An 18,278-nucleotide genomic window follows, 5' to 3' on the forward strand; every position below is an offset into this window, starting at 1 on the left:
AGCGAATGGTTGCATGTGATAAGTGTGGAGCTAATGCATCAGCATACCCCGAAAGGAACCTAATTGGTTTTTAGTCTGGACCAGAAGACTTTCTTTTATTAAGTGACTTAAGTTGCTTCACTACTCCGAGGATAGTTACTTCTACGTCACTCATGTTGGCAGCTGTTTCCGATTTGGATTCTGGACTTTTGTGAAGGCATTTCGGAAGGCGGTGTTTACTAACTCTGCTTTGGCAGCACTGTCTTTGATAGTATCTCCATGGCTATCGCGCAGAGAAGGCATTGATTGTTTCTTGCTACTAACATACTACACATACAACCAGAATCTCTTTGGATTTTCTGCCAGGTTTCGAGACAGTTTCATTGTGGAAACTGTTATAAGCATCTCACATTGAAGTCTGCCCTAAATTTCGAGCTTCTGTAAAAGATCGCCAATCTTGGGGATTTTACGTCTGTTTAAATTTCGCGTGTTTGTTTCGTTGTTTCTGCAACAGTGTTCCAACTTGTTTTGTGTACAAAGGAGGATCAGCTCCATCATTTGTTAATTTATTTGGTATAAATCTCTCAATTTAAGCCACTTGTATTATTAATTTGGAATGAGTGGAGATTGTCACTGAGGAAGGTGTCAAGTGAATTTTTATCTGCTTTTTTGAATAGTATATTTTTCGCTTATTTTTCAATAATTTGGGGATTACAATATTCATTCTCGCTACGACAACCCTGCGTTCACTAATCCCTGAATCAGTTTTGATGCTCGTTATTAACTCAGGATTATTTGTTGCTGAGAGGTGAAGTGTGTTTTCACAACCCTTTACTATTCGCGTGGGCTCATGAACTAACTGCTCTGAAATAATTTTCAGAGAATGTGTTTAGCACAATTTCGGATGATATTTTATCCATTAACTCTGGAATTAAACATGTATTTTCGCCGACATATCAATGGTAAATTAGTCACCACCAACTATTATTGTAAGAGTCGGGTACGTGTTTGAAATCACTCAAGTTTTCTTTGAACCTTTCAGCAACTGTATCATCTTTATTGGGAGGTTGGTAAAAGGATCCAATTATTATTTTATTCCGGTTACCAACAATGACCTCTGCCCATACTAACTCACAGGAAGTATCTACTTCAATTTCGCGACAAGTTAAACTACTTCTGACAGCAACAAACACGCCGCCGCCAATTGTGTTTTAGCCTATCCTTTCAGAACTCCATTAGGTTCTTCGCAAAAATTTCAGCTGAGCTTATATTCCCTAATGGTGAGGGGTGTGTGCAGTTGAAGAGATATGGAACACCTGGTAAGTCTAGATAAGACTCTGATGGGTGACACGTATGCAAACATCCTGTCTGATCAATTGCATCCATTCATGTCCATTTTGGATTCTGACCAGCTTGGACAATTCCATCAGGAGAATGTGACACCCCACATGTCCAGAATTGCTACAGAGTGGCTTCAGGAACACTAAGTTTAAACCTTTCCACTGGCAATCAAACTCCTCGGACATGAACATTATTGAACATATCTGGGATGCCTTGCAATGGGCTGTTTAGAAGAGATGCCCACCCTCTCATACTCTTACGGATTTATGGACAACCCTGCAGGATTCATGGTGTAAAGTCCCTCAGCACTACTTCAGGCAGTAGAATCCGTGCCATGTCGTATTGCAGCACTTCTGCATGCTTGTGGAGATCTTACACGATATTAGGCCGGTGTACTAGTTTCTTTATCATCTTCCATGTAGATGAAAGAAGTGAATCGTACATTTTTGTTGATTATGTTCTAAATGGTTGCAGACTGTGTGATGCAGAAAGAAGAAAGCAGGTGGAGATGTTGAATTTGAAGAGTGTGACAAAAGAAACTGTACAGAAAAATCTTGTTATTGGTGAAGTATCAAACGATACTACAATCAAGTAAATGTAAATAAAGAAACAGGAGAAGTAAGTTAATAAGACAGAGGATGCAATAAAGAAAGAAAATACAATTTTAGGGATAGATCAAATTTGAAGAAACCTTTAAAATATGATTATGGAACATCATTACTTCAATATGAGAATGTGGTAATGGTCCATATAAAGAAAACGGGATAAAAGTGTGGAGGCTGGCAAATCCAAAGGAGACAATAGGAAAGAGAGAATGACAAGCAAATTGCCTTTAAAATCAGAGATGGTGGTTGATGTAAGGCCAGGCTGGTTGTCAAGTTGTCAATAAGAAGAGATGTGGATTTCAAGGAATTATTCAGGCCAGTAATAGATATCTGTTGATGAAGACCCCCCCCCCCCTTTTTTTTTTTTTTTTGCAGTGGAGAAAAATTTCCATATGAGTGTTTGATGTAGTGTTTTTCATGAAGATACCTGAAGAAGACAATGAACTCCATTTAGAAATGAACTCCATTTAGATGGAATAAAACTGGAAGATTTCCTACGTGCAGGACAGATTCAATCAATCGGATCAGCACATATTTAAATATTTAACAAAAGAAATTTGTGTAGCTAAGCATGTTGAGAATCATAATAGCAAAATAATTGAAGAAAACTGAAAACATACTGAAGAAAAATTTAAGTGTCTGTGGTAGAAAATCTAGATGCATACATAGAGATACAAATAGTGAAGACAGAGGATGGAGTATTTCTGCATCAAGAACAGTGTGTGGAGGAGGAAATTGGTATAACTGACTGCAAGGTCACAAGACTCCTTTAGTTCCAAAGCGTAATAAAAGCAAAGAAAATAAAGAGGATGAAAATATTTAATTTCCTTACCTGTTGTATTTGGAAAGTAAAACCAGACATCTACATAGACTCCAAGCCACCATACAGTGCGTGACAGAGGCCACCCTGTACCTCTGTTAGTAATTTCCTTTCCTGTTCCACTCGCAAATAGAGCGGTATGAAAAACAATGTCTGTGTGCCTCTGCACAGGCCCTAATTTCTCTTATCTTTGTGGTCCTTATGCACAGTGTATGTAGGCGGCAGTAGAATCATTTGGCAGTCAACTTCAAATGCCGATTCTCTAAATTTTCTCAATAGTGATTCTCAAAATGGACATTGCTTTCCCTCCAGGGATTACCATTTGAGTTCCTGGAGCATCTCCATAACACTTACATATTTTTTGAACCCACCGCAAAGAAATCTAGCAGCCAGCCTCTGAATTGAATTGCTTCAATCTCTTCTTCAGTACCACCTGGTATGGATCCCAAACACTTGAGCAGTACTTAATAGGTTACACCAGTGTCTCACACTCTCACACTGTCTCCCTTACAGGTGAACCACTGTTTTCTAAAATCCTTCCAGTAGATTGAAGTCAATCAATAACCTTCCGTACCCAGTTCTCACGTGCTTGTTCCATTTCATATCACTTTGTAACATTATGCCCAGATATGTAAATGACTTGACTGTGTCAAGCAGGACACCAGTAATACTGTATCCCTACTCATCCACATTAACTTAAGTTTTCCACATTTAGAGCTAGCTACCATTCACCACACCAACTAAAAATTTTGTCTGTTGTCTTGTATCTTCCTACAGTCACTAAACTTCAACATACAGTACACCACAGCATCATCTGCAGATTGCTGCCCACCCTGCCTGCCAAATCATTTATGTATGTAGAGAACAGCAGCAGTCTTATCACACTTCCCTGGGGCACTCCTGATTATACCCTTGTCTCTGATGAACACAACGGGATTGTTGGAGTGCCTGGGGGGGAAATGTGATAGGACCGCTGTTGTCTCTGTATACATAAATGATTTAAATAAAACAGAAAGAAACATTCCACATGGGAAAAATACATCAAAAACAAAGATTCCGTGACTTACCAAATGGGAAAGCGCTGGTAGATAGACACAATAAAAAACACACAAAATTTCAAGCTTTCGCAACCAACGGTTGCTTCGTCAGGTAAGAGGGAAGGAGAGGGAAAGACGAAAGGATATGGGTTTTAAGGGAGAGGGTAAGGAGTCATTCCAATCCCGGGAGTGGAAAGACTTACCTTAGGGGGGGAAAAAAGGACAGGTATACACTCGCTCGCTCGCACGCGCCCACACACACACACACACACACACACACACACACACACACACACACACACACACACACACACACACACATATACAGACACTAGCGGACATATCAGCTTGTGTCTGTATATGTGTGGATGGATATGTGCGTGTGCGCGCGTGCGCGAGTGTATACCCGTCCTTTTTTCCCCCTAAGGTAAGTCTTTCCGCTCCCGGGGTTGGAATGACTCCTTACCCTCTCCCTTAAAACCCACATCCTTTCATCTTTCCCTCTCCTTCCCTCTTTCCTGACGAAGCAACCGTTGGTTGCGAAAGCTTGAAATTTTGTGTGTGTGTTTGTGTGTTTTTTATTGTGTCTATCTACCAGCGCTTTTCCGTTTGGTAAGTCATGGAATCTTTGTTTTTAATATACATAAATGATTTGGTAGAGTGGGCAGCAATCTGTGGGAGTTCTTTCACGGAAGACCATCCCCTACCGCTACCCCAAAAAATGCCAAATTCTCAAAAGAACTCTGAGATATCTAAAAGATTCCATGAATTATGCCCTTTTCTACAATAAGAAAGAAGGTGAAGATGACACTATTCATCTATATATCTACTGTTGTTTCTGATAATGCCCAAGACTGAAGAGACGGAAAGAGTCGAAATGTATGCATTGTCTATATCGGTATTCCCGTTAGTTGGTGTTTCAAGAAGCAGTGTAAAATGGTTAATTCATCAACTGAAGAAAAATACATTTCAGCAACAGAATGCACCAAAGAAATGAAACACACAAAGACCTTACTACATGAGCTACCCGGTTTGAGATTAACTAAAATCTAAAACTTAAGACTAGATTTAGTGAAACAAACCAGGTATGTGGTAATGGATTTGTTGAAGAGCTGGGGGAAACGGTGTTTGCTGCATTTATTTGTTTAATTTAGTAATCAGAATAAGAAGCTGAATGTGAGTTACCTGGTGTGTGTGTGTGTGTGTGTGTGTGTGTGTGTGTGTGTGTGTGTGTTTGTGTGTTTGTGTTATACAAAGACAGCAATGCAGTAGCTTATATAGTGTAATCAGTGTTTGTTGTATCTTATAATATTCAAAATAGTGAATACATAGAAGTAAAAACATAGCAGAATTTGCCAATCTTTTCAGTTCTACTTCATGATGCCACATTAGTGAAGATTCCTTTTTATGTAATCATAAGTTGCCTCTGATCAGAAATTCAGATTGTTTCTTTTTTTCATAACAGCCATGATCTGTTGGCAGCCTGTGCTGAAAGTACAGAAGTAAAAGTATTCGACTTTAAGAGCAACACAGCAACAGAAATGTAAGTATCTTTACAGAATTTTGGTGTTCCGTTTTATTAAATTTATGACAACTTTGATCAGTTGAGATTTCTTAATTCAGTGCAAACTACAAATTAGGGAGGAGTATTTTAGCTTTAAATGAAGTTAATGATAGATTATCTAACTGATTAGTTTCTTACAAGAATTCTTCCACAAAGTAATTGTATCTCTTTGGCATAGTTATTTGTAGCTTTTTTTCGGTGAACATAGCTTTATATGCAGCATTTCTTACCATTTAGTTCTGTTTGTATTGGGAAGTATGAACATGTGATTATAGTTCAGGGATAAGAATTGTGAAATCTGTATTTCGTCTACAAATGATGGAAATAATTATCCGTATCTAATTTTGACGAGTTATTTAAAAATGATTTTTGGCTGTGAAAGGAAGAAATTATAAAAATTAAGATGCTTTTAAAATATTCAGAACCATTGTCCCTTGGAGGTGCAATATACACGTATAATGGTTCTGTGAGGAGCCGTGCAGTTTATTTAGACTACCATGAAAACCACACATAAGAACTGGAAATAAGTATGGTATGCTATGTAATATCTTACCTACCCCATTGTATTTGTTGACAGATAAGTCAATTATTATAATGCTGATTCTTGGTACCCATTGGGAAAGCTTAAGTATTGTGCCCTGTGTTCAGTAAGAACTTGCGAGTACCCTGTGGACTGTTCTGTGACATTTGTGTGTTTTCGTATGGATAATTGAACTGATTCCCCCTCTCCCAGGGTGCTCAAAACTCATTTGTGAGACTGTTTTTCTAAGACATGTTGGCATTTCTTCTTTTCACATGCCGCAATCCCATCTCCACCCTTTCTTTCCCCCTGTCTATCCCTCCCTCCGCCCTCACCCCCACCCAGTTCGTTCAGAAATCATGTTTTGAGCATAAATGTGATAAACGTGAAACCCAGAACACTTAATAGTTAAACTGCTATTTCCATACTGCAAATTTAATCTCTTACTATCCTGCACACGCTTCCCCCAAGAGACTAGTGTTAGAACAAGCTCGTGTTACCACCTGCTTGATATAAGAGAGAATGATACAGAGGCTCACCTTAGGTTGGCTCCCATATTGACAATACAACTAGTATCAGGATGTCATTTTGGTTAAATTTTGTCATTGCATCTTCTTTTTTTTCCACTCTAGAGTTTGACCCATTATTTATCTAAATTTTACAGCAGTATGTCATCTGGAAGGATACTTTCAGTCCACCACATCTCGTTCATGTGGGCACGTGTGCATGCACACATGCAGAAATCTTTTGATCATAGTGACACCAGAGGAGATGATCACTAATGGAACAGATAAAGTTATACAAACAAATGGCTGTACTGACCTGACCTCAGCAAACATACCTAGTAATTCTGATTCAGAGATTTATAGCCCTTTGACGTTGTCATCTCTGACCACTAAATGGAATAATAAGGTAAAAGTGTGAGGAATTTGACCTAAACTGTTTTCTCAATGTCTACTATGACGTAGAAGAGATGGCGATAGCCTTACAGTAACAAAACTATTACTCTTTACGGAACAAATGGAGGTCAGTTTTTGAGAAGTAGTTACATTAGAAAATACTAGATAACATCTGTACTTTGCTAACTACCTTATCCTGTGTGGAGGAGAGTATTGTGTGTATCACTACACGCGTACACCCAACCCCCTTTGCCCTGCCCCCTTTCCTGTTCGTCACATACAGTCTAAAGGAAGAAAGATTGTTTGTAATCTTCCACTTGAGCTTGAACCTCACTAATTTAATCCAGAAATATGTTAAAATGGGAGACATACCAGTCACTATCCCCCGTGCAATGTCAGGGGTGAGGGTGGGTGGTGGCTAGAATAGACCCATGGCCCTTTCTTGCCTGTCTTAAGAGGCAACTAATAGACATCTTCTTATTTGGTCACATTTTTACCTTGAGAAGTGGACTAAATCGTGCATCTGCTAAACCAGTTGTGGAAAAAGGCGTTCAGTGCAGGTGGATGGCTATAGTTGAAATGGGTGCTGCACCTAGCACCATGCCTTATGCCCTTTCCACCATAACACTAGCACCCACTCGTTTTGACTGCAGATGCCTCCCCATATGGCATTGGTGCAGTGTAGCATTACTGAGCAACCAGTTGCCTATGCATCAAAGGCGCTGACACCCCACTAGAAAGATCTCCTTGCAGATAGAAAAGGAAGCATTAGTGGTTGTCTTTACCATTAGGAAGTTCCATGTTGACCTATTCGGGGCTAAGTTTATATTAATTACAGACCACACACCACTGGTTGGTTATTTGGATAGCACGCCATTGTTCCAGAATTGACAGTCAACGATCTGTGCCGAGTGCTTTTCCACAGCTCTTACAATTAAATCATAAAATACAAACCCACTTCACAACATACTGAGGCTCCAACTCACTAAGCTGTGGGACACAACCTGGCCTTTGACCCACAGGAAATCTCATGTTTCCACATAGCAGGGTGTTTGTCCCTGGACAACTGGGAAATCCAGGAATTGTTTCATCTGGGAGAAAATAAACCTGGAAAGTTTCTAGAATTTCAGGGATTTTTCTTTTTTTTTAAGTTTTCAGTTAATTTTTCCATAAGTCCAAACCCTCGTCCAAGTCGTGGGAGATGGGCAATGGCACAAAGTAGGGGACTGCCTATAGGGGCGATGTACAGCGGGGACTTTGTGTGCCCCAGGACCGCTACGGTAGCTGGGAAGGCCCTATGGGAACCCTGAAACGTGACGGCTAACGGGGCTCTGGTGAAGCTGCGATAGGCCTAGCAAGCCAGTAGTGGATAAATCAACTGCTTTTAAAAAGGAACATGCCTCGGATCACGGAACGGATTTAAAGGAAACTGACCAAGCAATGGAAAAGGATTACGAGATGGCTTACGACTGGGCACCTTAAACGTAAGGACTCAAACTGGGAAGTTAGAAGAAATTGTAGAAATGATGGAAAGGAGGAAATTGGACATCTTGGGACTTGCTGAGACTAGGTGGAGAGGAGTTGGTGAAAAACCACTAAGTAAAGGATGTAAACTGTACTGGATAGGGAATGAGAGGGGAAGAAATGGGGTGGCAATAGTGGTCAGAGAGGGTCTGCAGGAGGAGGTGGAAGGTATCAATGATCGAATGATAAAAGCCAGAGTACAAGTGAAAGGAAAAAGCATTGAAATCATCCAAGCATATGCCCCACAGGTGGGGTGTACAAAAAAGGAGGAGGAATTTGAAGATGACATGCAAAAGCAGCTAAATGGAGGTAATCAGATTATAATAGGGGACCTCAATGCACATGTTGGCACACAGGAAAGGATTCGAGGAGATAATGGGACCAGAGGGCTGGGGGAACCGAAATAGAGAAGGAAAATTGTTGCTGGAATTCTGCAAGAGGAATGGGCTGGCGATCGCAAATTCCTGGTACAAGAAGAGAAGTAGCCACAAAATAACTTGGTACAGTGGAGACTGGTCCCAAACTTCAGTAGTAGACTATGTACTAGTGGATAGGCAGATGATGAGCAGCCTCACAGATGTTAAGGTCATTCCATCTGAGGCCTTATACAGTGACCATCGGCTGTTGGTAGCCACCCTGAGAGAGAAAAAAGATAGGAGGGCAGCAGATATACAGGAGAAAAGGTTGAAGACATGGATGCTGAAAGAGGATGAACGGAGGACCCAGTACCAGACACTGATCAGGAAGAAGCTGCCAAAGGAAGATCAGAGAACAGTGGAAGAAGAATGGGGAGATTTTAAGAGGGCTCTAGTTGAGGCAGCTGAGACTGTGTGCGGAAGAACTAGCACAAAGAGGAGAAGTAAGGAAACCCCATAGAGAATGGTTCCAGACCCGAACAGAGGAAGCTAGGGTAAAATATAAGGAAAGCAAGAAAGTGGCACAGACCATAGTAAGGGCGGAGAAGAAGTGGATGGAAAAATGGACAAGAATGTTAGAAGAGGACAGTGAAGGGAACAAAAAAGTACTTTACACCATGGTAAGAAATAAGAGGAACGACAGAAGCGAGTGCCTGAGGATCATGGATAATAATGGAAGAGTTGTGGAGGAAATGCATGAGCTCAAAAAGATTTGGAAGGAGTACTTTGAAGATCTGTTGAATGCCGCCAAGCGGGTAACTAACAGCGATGGAGAGTCTAAGGCAGCAGACGATTATAATAGTGGGGAAATTGATGATCTAACTTGGAATGAAGTGGAAGAAGCCATAAAGAGGATGAAAGGGGGCAAGGCACCAGGTTGGGACGAAGTAACAGTGGATATGATACGAGCAGCAGGAGAAGTAGGAACCCAGTGGCTATACAGAGTGCTGAGGGTGGTGTGGAAGGAGAACAGAATTCCTGAGGATTGGAAGAAAGGAATTATAGTCCTGATCTTCAAGAAACGGGATAAAAGGAGATGTGAGAACTACAGAGGAATCACCCTGCTATGCCACTGCGGAAAAATCTAGGAAAAGATCCTGGAGAAGAGAATAAGAAGCAGTATTGAAAGTAGACTGCAAGAGGAGCAGTATGGTTTCAGACCGGGAAGATCAACAACGGACCTCATATTTGTGGTAAGGCAACTGCAGGAAAGGCACTATGAGTACGGGAAGGACTTAATCATGGCCTTTTTAGATATTGAGAAGGTGTATGACAGTATCTGTAGGGACAAGCTCTGGGATGTGCTGAACGCAAAAGGGATAGATGAAGAGATAACACGAAAAGTCAGAAAAATGTATGAGGGAAGTGAGAGTTGTGTGACAGTGGGGAGGGAACGTACTGCATGGTTCAAGCTGGAAAATGGGCTGCGACAGGGAAGTGCACTTTCGCCTTTATTGTTTATTATTGTTATGGATGAAATCCTACAGCAAGTATCAGATGCAATTGGAGATCATAAAATGAAAGCAGTGATTTTTGCCGATGACCTGATGTTGTGGGAAAATTGCGAGGAGGAGGTGCAGGAGCAGTTAGATGCATGGGAGGCAACGGCAGCTCAATATGGAATGCATTTCTCTGCAAAGAAAAGTGAAATAATTGTCACAGCAAGGAAGAAGAATAGGCCAAATGTGGATATAACTTGTGGAGGGGAAAAACTACAAGTGGTAGAGAACTTCAAGTACCTGGGAAGCATGATTGAAAGTAAGGGGGGAAACGCAATGGAAATAAATGAAAGGTGCAGAAAAGCAGGGCAGTTCTACAAATGCATTAGGGGGCTTATTTGGAGCAAGGAGGTGCCACAGAAATCCAAGGGAATTATATACCGAACCTACTTTGTCCCCATATTGGCATACGGAAGTGAGACATGGGTAATGCACAAAAGTGACAAAAGTAGAATACAGGCTAGTGAAATGAAGTTCCAGAGGAGCAGGTTGAGTGTAACAAGACGAGACAGATTGCGAAATGTGTATGTGAGGGAAAGACTAAAGGAGGAACCAGTACAGGACAGGATAGAAAAATCAAGACTGCAGTGGTATGGACACACGAAGAGAATGGATGAGGGAAGAATTCCAAAGAGGATGTTTGATCTGCAACTGGAGGGGAAGAGGCCCAGAGGAAGACCAAGAGATAGATGGGTGAAGGGAGTGAAGGAATGTGTGACGAGAAGAGGAGAGAACTGGACGAAGGTGGAAGAGGGGGAATGGTGGAAAGACAGAACACGATGGAGAGGCTTGTGTTCCCGACAGACCCAGCCAGTGGCTGGAAACTGTCCATGATGGTGGTGGTGGTGGTGGTGGTGGTGATGATTGATTGGTAAGAACTGATACCCTAACAAAGAATTTCACTGTACTCTGCTACTGCAGAATTTGACTGCAGCAGTAAAACATAAATGAGGGGGGGGACTTAAGTTGCAAAGGAAATGTCATTTAAGACAACAAAACACAGTGTACACACAGGTGTCTGCTAACAGGAAAATGTCAAAGGCTTCAGGACGAAGACTGTACAATACTTCATATCAGTAAACTTCCGATGAGCTGATGTTGCAACTGTTTACATTATGTTCGTTTGAGCAGTTGCCAGTGGGTGCAGGCGCTGTTGAGTCATGTATGAGCAGTACCTTCTCGTACTTACGGCTGCTTGAAGTGTGGCTGTTAGTTGTACCAGCAATAGCAGCAAGCAGTCAGATGGTACCTGAGAAATTTTTCTGGCGAGCCCATGTTGCCAGATTTGTGCAGGTGCAGAACAATCTGAGTTGTAATGAGAAGGGGAGTAGTCTCCACGTGGCCTGTGTTTACATTTAGTGTTTTTGCTGTTACCTCTTCGTTTACAGCTTTCATGACAAATGAAAACAAGAGATTTCTGTGGCTGTGAGCTATTAAGTGAATATAGTCACCTAATTACAGAAGGTTAAAACATGTCTTTAGTTTGTTTTTCGATTTAATTTTGTTTCTCTGTTTTTGGCAGTCGAGCATTAATCTCTTTGCAGAACAATGAAGTTATTTTTTCAGTTTGCTAAAGAAATTTAGCTTTTATTAGTCTCTTCTGCAGAGACAGTTAATCTATTTGGAACAAAGTATTTCATTCCACACTATTGGCTGGTTTCAATTGTCTGCTGAATTTCAAGTGCATGTTTTCATCTTCTGGCACGCATGGCATTATGCCATAGTAAAGAACTAAACCTGAGATAATATAGTAGTGGTACTTCAAGAATATTTGCATCCAAAAAGCCACACTGAAAAGCTTAATATCAGGTTGGGGCCTACTTCATTGTGAATCTGGACATGAGTAATTCAGCTTAAAGTGAAATTCGAATTTTAATATGGTTTATAAAATTCCAATGATCTTGGAGTATGCTCTGGTGTTCCATTTCTGTTACACCATAATGTAAGAACTCTTCATGCAACATACATACATACAAACACAAGGGCTTCCTACATCATTGTAGCTACACATGTGCTGCAGTGCCCGTTTTCTGGCACACTCTGGCAACTGCTGAAACAAACATATTTCTAACAGGTCACAGGAAAATATTGCGAATGTGGTTCGAAGCGCATTACGTTCAAAATAAATTTCGTTTTACGCAAGATAAATTCTGTTACATGTGAGAATGTACAATGAATTTCCTAAATTGCACAGTTTTGACTCTCATTTAAAACTTAACACTTTGAGGACCAGCCACTTGGAATAATTTAGAAACCAGATCAGATCATACATTTATGTTGTTATTTAAAATTTTACTGGCACATTTGTGTGATGTATCATAAAGTGTAAAACCTTCAAAAAGACCAATATTATATACGAAAGCTTAGCTTTTCTTGTAGCTACACTATGTGTATTAATTTAAACCATTAACTTTTCCTATCTCTGTGTTTGCACGACTTAACAATGATGTTGCTATTGGCTGACTACATCATGTCCTATGCTCTGAATATGTGCTATCATCGGTTGGTGAGATCACAGCATCACCCAACTTAATTAGACTGCATTCCATTAACCTCGTTTTGATTTTGTTCATATTCATCTTATACCCTCCTCTCAAGACACTGTCCATTCTGTTTAACTGCTCTTCCAAGTCCTTTGCTGTCTCTGACAGAATTACAATGTCATTGGCGAACCTCAACGTTTTTATTTCTTCTCCATGGATTGTAATACCTACTCCAAATTTTTCTTTTGTTGCCTTTACTGCTTGCTCAATATACAGATTGAATAGCATCGGGGAGAGGCTACAACCCTGTCTCACTCCCTTCCCAACCACTGCTTCCCTTTCATGTCCCTCGGCTCTTACAACTGCCATCTGGTTTCTGTACAAATTGTAAATAGCCTTTTGCTCCCTGTATTTTACCCCTGCCACCTTCAGTATTTGAAAGAGAGTATTCCAGTCAACATTGTCAAAAGCTTTAGCTAAGTCTACAAATGCTAGAAATGTAGGTTTGCCTTTCCTTAATCTATTTTCTAAGATAAGTCGTAGGGTCAGTATTGCCTCACGTGTTCCAATATTTCTACCGAATCCAAACTGATCTTGCCCGAGGTCGGCTTCTACCAGTTTTTCCATTCGTCTGTAAAGAATTCGCATTAGTATTTTGCAGCTGTGACTTATTAAACTGATAGTTCGATAATTTTCACATCTGTCAACACCTGATTTCTTTGGAATTGGTATTATTATATTCTTCTTGAAGTCTGAGGGAATTTTGCCTGTCTCATACATCTTGCTCACCAGATGGTATAGTTTTGTCAGGACTGGCTCTCCCAAGGCTGTCAGTAGTAATTCGAATTTATATTTTCATAATATGAAAATATCCAGTGTACCTGTTGCTGTACATCAAAGATCTTTCCAAAACATTCTTTTGAGCACCGGAAAGTTATACACTAGTGTATAAAACCTTAAACATTTGAAGGATTTATATGTTTTACAGTTCTGAGGGGAAAGTGCATTTTTAACTGGGAAATCTGGGAAAAATGTGGAATTTTTTTTCCTCGTCCACATATACACCCTTGACATTCAGACACAGAACAAACTGACTTTCTACTGGTTTCTAATTTCAGCTCTGCGCACACACTGCCTCTCCGGAGACATTAGTATTCATTTCTTCCTGCTTCATTTTTATTTTTTCTCCTTTCATCAATTAAATTAAATATGTCTCTCTACCTACTTGATCCTCTGCTGCCTTCAGTATTTCATCTCTAAAAGCTACCCATTCTTCTTCTACTGTGTTTCTTTCCCCCATTCTTGTTAATCGTTCCCTTATGCTCTCCCTGAAACTCTGTACAACCTCTGGTTCTTTCAGTTTATCCAGATCCCATCTCCTTAAATTCCCACCTTTTTGCAGTTTCTTCAGTTTTAATGTACAGGTCATAACCAATAGATTGTGGTCAGAGTCCACATCTGTCCCTGGAAATGTCTTAAAACTTAAAACCTGTTTCCTGAATCTCTGTCTTGCCATTATATAATCTGTCTGAGACCTTCCAGTATCTCCAGGCTTCTTCCATAAATACAAGCTTCTTGCATGGTTCTTGAACCAAGTGTTAGCTATGATAGTTGGCATATAAACTTGTACTACTGTGGTAGGCATGGGCTTCGTATTTATCTTGGCCAGAATAATGTGTTCACAATGCTGTTTGTAGTAGCTTACCCGCATTCCTACTTTTTTTTATTCATTATTAAACCTACTCCTCCATTACCCCTATTTGATTTTGTATTTATAACCCTGAATTCACCTGACCATAAGTCTTGTTCTTCCTGCCACCGAACTTCACTAATTGCCACTATATCTAACTTTAACCTATCCATTTCCCTTTTTAAATTTTCTAACCGTCCTGCCCGATTAAGGGATTTGACATTCCACACTCCAATCTGTAGAATGTCAGTTTTCTTTCTTTCTCCTGATAACGACGTCCTCCTGAGCAGTCCCCACCCGGAGATCCAAATCGGGGACTATTTTACCTCCGGAATATTTTACCCAAGAGGACGCCATCATTTAACCATACTGTAAAGCTGCATGCCCACGGGAAAAATTATGGCTGTAGTTTCCCCTTGCTTTCAGCCATTCGCAGCAAGACCATTTTGGTTAGTGTTAAAAGGCCAGGTCAGTCAATCATTCAGGCTGTTGCCCCTGTGACTACTGAAAAAGACTGCTGCCCCTCTTCAGGAAACACACATTTGTCTGGCCTCTTAATAGATACCCCTCCGTTGTGGTTGCACCTACAGTATGGCTATCCGTATCGCTGAGGCACGCAAGCCTCCCCACCAACGGTAAGGTTCATAGTTCATTTGGGGGGGGGGGGGGGGGGGTGTTATTCATGTCACTAATACACTGTATCAAAAGACAACGGAAATCTGTAAGAGGCTACCTCATTCCCAGTGGAGTGACTTGTTACTGTGCAATCAGGGATAATTGACAAATTGGAAGTTAGTCTGTATCACCAGATGGGAACACTCCAGCCCTTAGGTCCATGACAGTAAGGGCTTGGAAGAGAATGGTTTAAATGTTCCTTTCTCCATAGTCAATATTAAGTCTAATTGACACAGTGAGGATAACATTGAAGATCATTTTGAATGACTGTATGATTTACTGATCGGTCTCAAACTCCCTAGCTTCAGCTCTGCAATTAAAGTGGATGCTTCAGAGACTACTGGAGTGAGTAGTGAAGAAAGGCTTTACTTTTCCCAGATGAAGCTGTGTGTCCATTTTAAACACGTGTGTTGTAATTTTAATGACCACAACTAAGTTTTAATGACACAGTTCACAATTTTAATCACTGTAAATTACATTACTCTTGTATTTGGTGTAAGTTCACATGGCTACTCCACACCTGTAGAACCTTAAATTAAAATTACAAGGAGACACAATGAATGTCTGGTAATTACCTTTAGGAGGAGAGAATCTGTAAATTCTGGTGTAATAGATGTGTTGGTGGAGAATTTCTTTGCATTATAGTGACACTGTTTGGCTGCCATTTATAGTTAGGCAAAAAACTGAAGTTTGAGGTTCTTTTTCCAGCTCACTCGGATAGCTGTGGTTGGACATGCAGATCAGTTACATATCACTGCTCCCCTTTCAACTTTCTCCCCTCATCCTCTTGGCCTGGCGTCTGAGTGATGTGCTTTCTTTCTTACTTCCTGTTTCATATCCTGCTTGTTGCCAGCGTCCTTTTTATTTTATTTTATTTTATTTATTTTTATTCATTCTGTCATATCTAGGTTCAGTTGATAATCACACTTCTCATTTGGTCCACAAATTTTGTTTAATATATATTAAGACTTAATTTGTATTTCAGCTATTCTGATGACCGTCACAAGGACTTTGTTCGTGGTATTGCATGGCATCAAAGGGACACATCATTTTACACCTGTGGATGGGATAAGCAGGTATTTCGCCATATTCCAAGTGAAGCTTCAGCAGAAATGGAAGTAAACGAAGTTGGTGGAGATCGTGCCCTTTCTTAGGAAAGCTTTTCCTCCTCAAAAATTACTTAATGTTATTAATTTTGAAGAATTTTTTAAAAATAAAGGATTTCTCTCAACTGGTAAATAGTTTGATTTTAATTTCTTGTGTGTCTCTTGCAGTTGCTTAATGTATTGTCTTGGGGCCTGGTTAGTAAGGACTTAATAATTTGTTCTTTCCCACTAAACATCCTTGTGCAGTAGAAACATTAATTCATTGACACACACATTGAAACCACCCAACACGAGAATCGAACTTAATTGCATCATATGAAACAACCTGAAAGAGAAAAACATAGTTAATGATGCGAAGAGAATGAGTAAGAAGAGAATATGTTAGTGACCTTGGCAAACAGTATGTTTCAATGACCAAGCAGTTGACAAAAAATAAAGGAATGGACAAGGCTCAACTGATCTTCACTTATTGCTGTTACTTGAACCTGTCTAGAGAAGACTAATGCTAAAAACAGTAGTAGCAAAAAGATGTCGATCATCTGTACATAACCAAGAAAGTTTGCATTACTTTTTCTTTGTTTCTTGTAATAGACAGCCACCTAGTGTAAATCATGTTACCTAAGCCTGTAGTGGGAAATTGTTTATTTTACCAGCTGGACAGCTGACAATGCCCAGTGTCAGAATGTTTTTGTGGTTGAAGGAACATGATTTAAACCAATTTACCTCAAAACTAGACAAATGTCATTCTGTTCAGTCCACTTGGATTTCCAGTGAACATCACCATAGGAATTACAAATAGCCACTGACAAACTCCTTGTCCAGCTAGTGAAGGTCCAAGGAATACCAAACAGCCGCCATGTCATCCTCAGCCATTCGACATTACGCGGATGGTCAGCATACCACTCTCCTGGCCATATTGTCAACTTTCCAGACCTTGATGCTGCTGCTACTTTTGTGGATAGACAAAGTTTTGCACGTATGTGTATCAGTGAGACAGTTGTTTCACTGTAACCTATGAATGAACATATCCATGGTGTATCAGATGACGCAGCATAAACCTTAATTTTAGTTCATCATATTGACTGACGACTTACGGGTTAGGAACAATAGCAAAAAATGGTCAGTGAAACTGTGATGCTCATAACATTAACTGGACAGGAGAATGTAATATTGCCAAAACATTTTGATTCTAACTGATAAAATGTGTTTAGAACAACAGTTTAAATGCCCATCTGTCTGAATTGGTGCTTTTCTGCCAGCAGACTGTGTTACAGTTTATTTATTGCTACTTATTTAAAGAAAGTTTGTTTATGTAGGTCACAGTAAATATGCAGATGTGAACAAAGAGAGCTGCGTATATCTAATCATCAGACTGAAGACCTAAACAATAATATTTATGTAATGTATACTTTCCTTAAGCATTTAATACATGCGGAAATATCATTTATTGGAAATAACTTCAACTTTTTGATAAAGTAATTACAGAGGTTAGCACACTATTTTGTCAAAAACTGACATTTTGAGACCATGACTGTGTACAGCATATGGATCAATTCTTGCGAAGAAGGGAAAAAAGGCAACTAGCCACTATTGATATTACTGTTTATTTATGCAAATTGTACTCTTACTGGTTTTGAACAGACAGATTTTTTGTCAGATGGCTGTTTACATATAAATGTGTGTTTACTGTTTACATATAAATGTGTTTACTGTTTACATTAGTTTTTAATCTTTATTTCCCATTATGGTGAAAGATCCTTGGGATGGTCATACCCTACAGTAAAAAATGATGTAGGAAACTGTACTATCACTGAATTTATATTTTATATTGCAGTGTAATTCAACTTTGGGGGGGGGGGGGGGGGGGGGAGATTGATTTTTAACACAGAACTCTGAACTTATGCCAGTCTGGCATTAGCATTTAAATCTTTGTTAAAATAATACGTTATATTTCTAAAGCTACGGCCATTGCAATGCAGAAAGTGAAATCATTATTCCTGATCAGTCTTGTTTAGATGACCTTTCCAATGATTAAAAATATGAAAATTAACTTTCCAAGCCAAATGTACTATTTGCATTAATATGAAAGTCGGACATTACAAAAGGTGCCGGTCCGATTT

The 18,278-nt window shown here is 39.9% G+C and overlaps 1 protein-coding gene across 1 annotated transcript in view; it reads left to right on the forward strand.

The window, feature by feature from the left end:
- Positions 1–16,291, forward strand: part of LOC126259474 (methylosome protein 50-like) — a 42,998-nt gene extending 26,707 nt beyond the window's left edge. The window contains exons 6-7 of the mRNA XM_049956311.1: positions 5,248–5,325; positions 16,038–16,291. Of these exons, the coding sequence (XP_049812268.1) occupies positions 5,248–5,325; positions 16,038–16,206 (247 nt within the window). The 3' untranslated portion in view covers positions 16,207–16,291. The remainder of the gene's footprint in view (positions 1–5,247; positions 5,326–16,037) is intronic.
- Positions 16,292–18,278: the final 1,987 nt, after the last annotated feature.

This window comes from Schistocerca nitens, chromosome 5 (assembly GCF_023898315.1).
Source record: "Schistocerca nitens isolate TAMUIC-IGC-003100 chromosome 5, iqSchNite1.1, whole genome shotgun sequence".
Taxonomy (NCBI): domain Eukaryota; kingdom Metazoa; phylum Arthropoda; class Insecta; order Orthoptera; family Acrididae; genus Schistocerca; species Schistocerca nitens.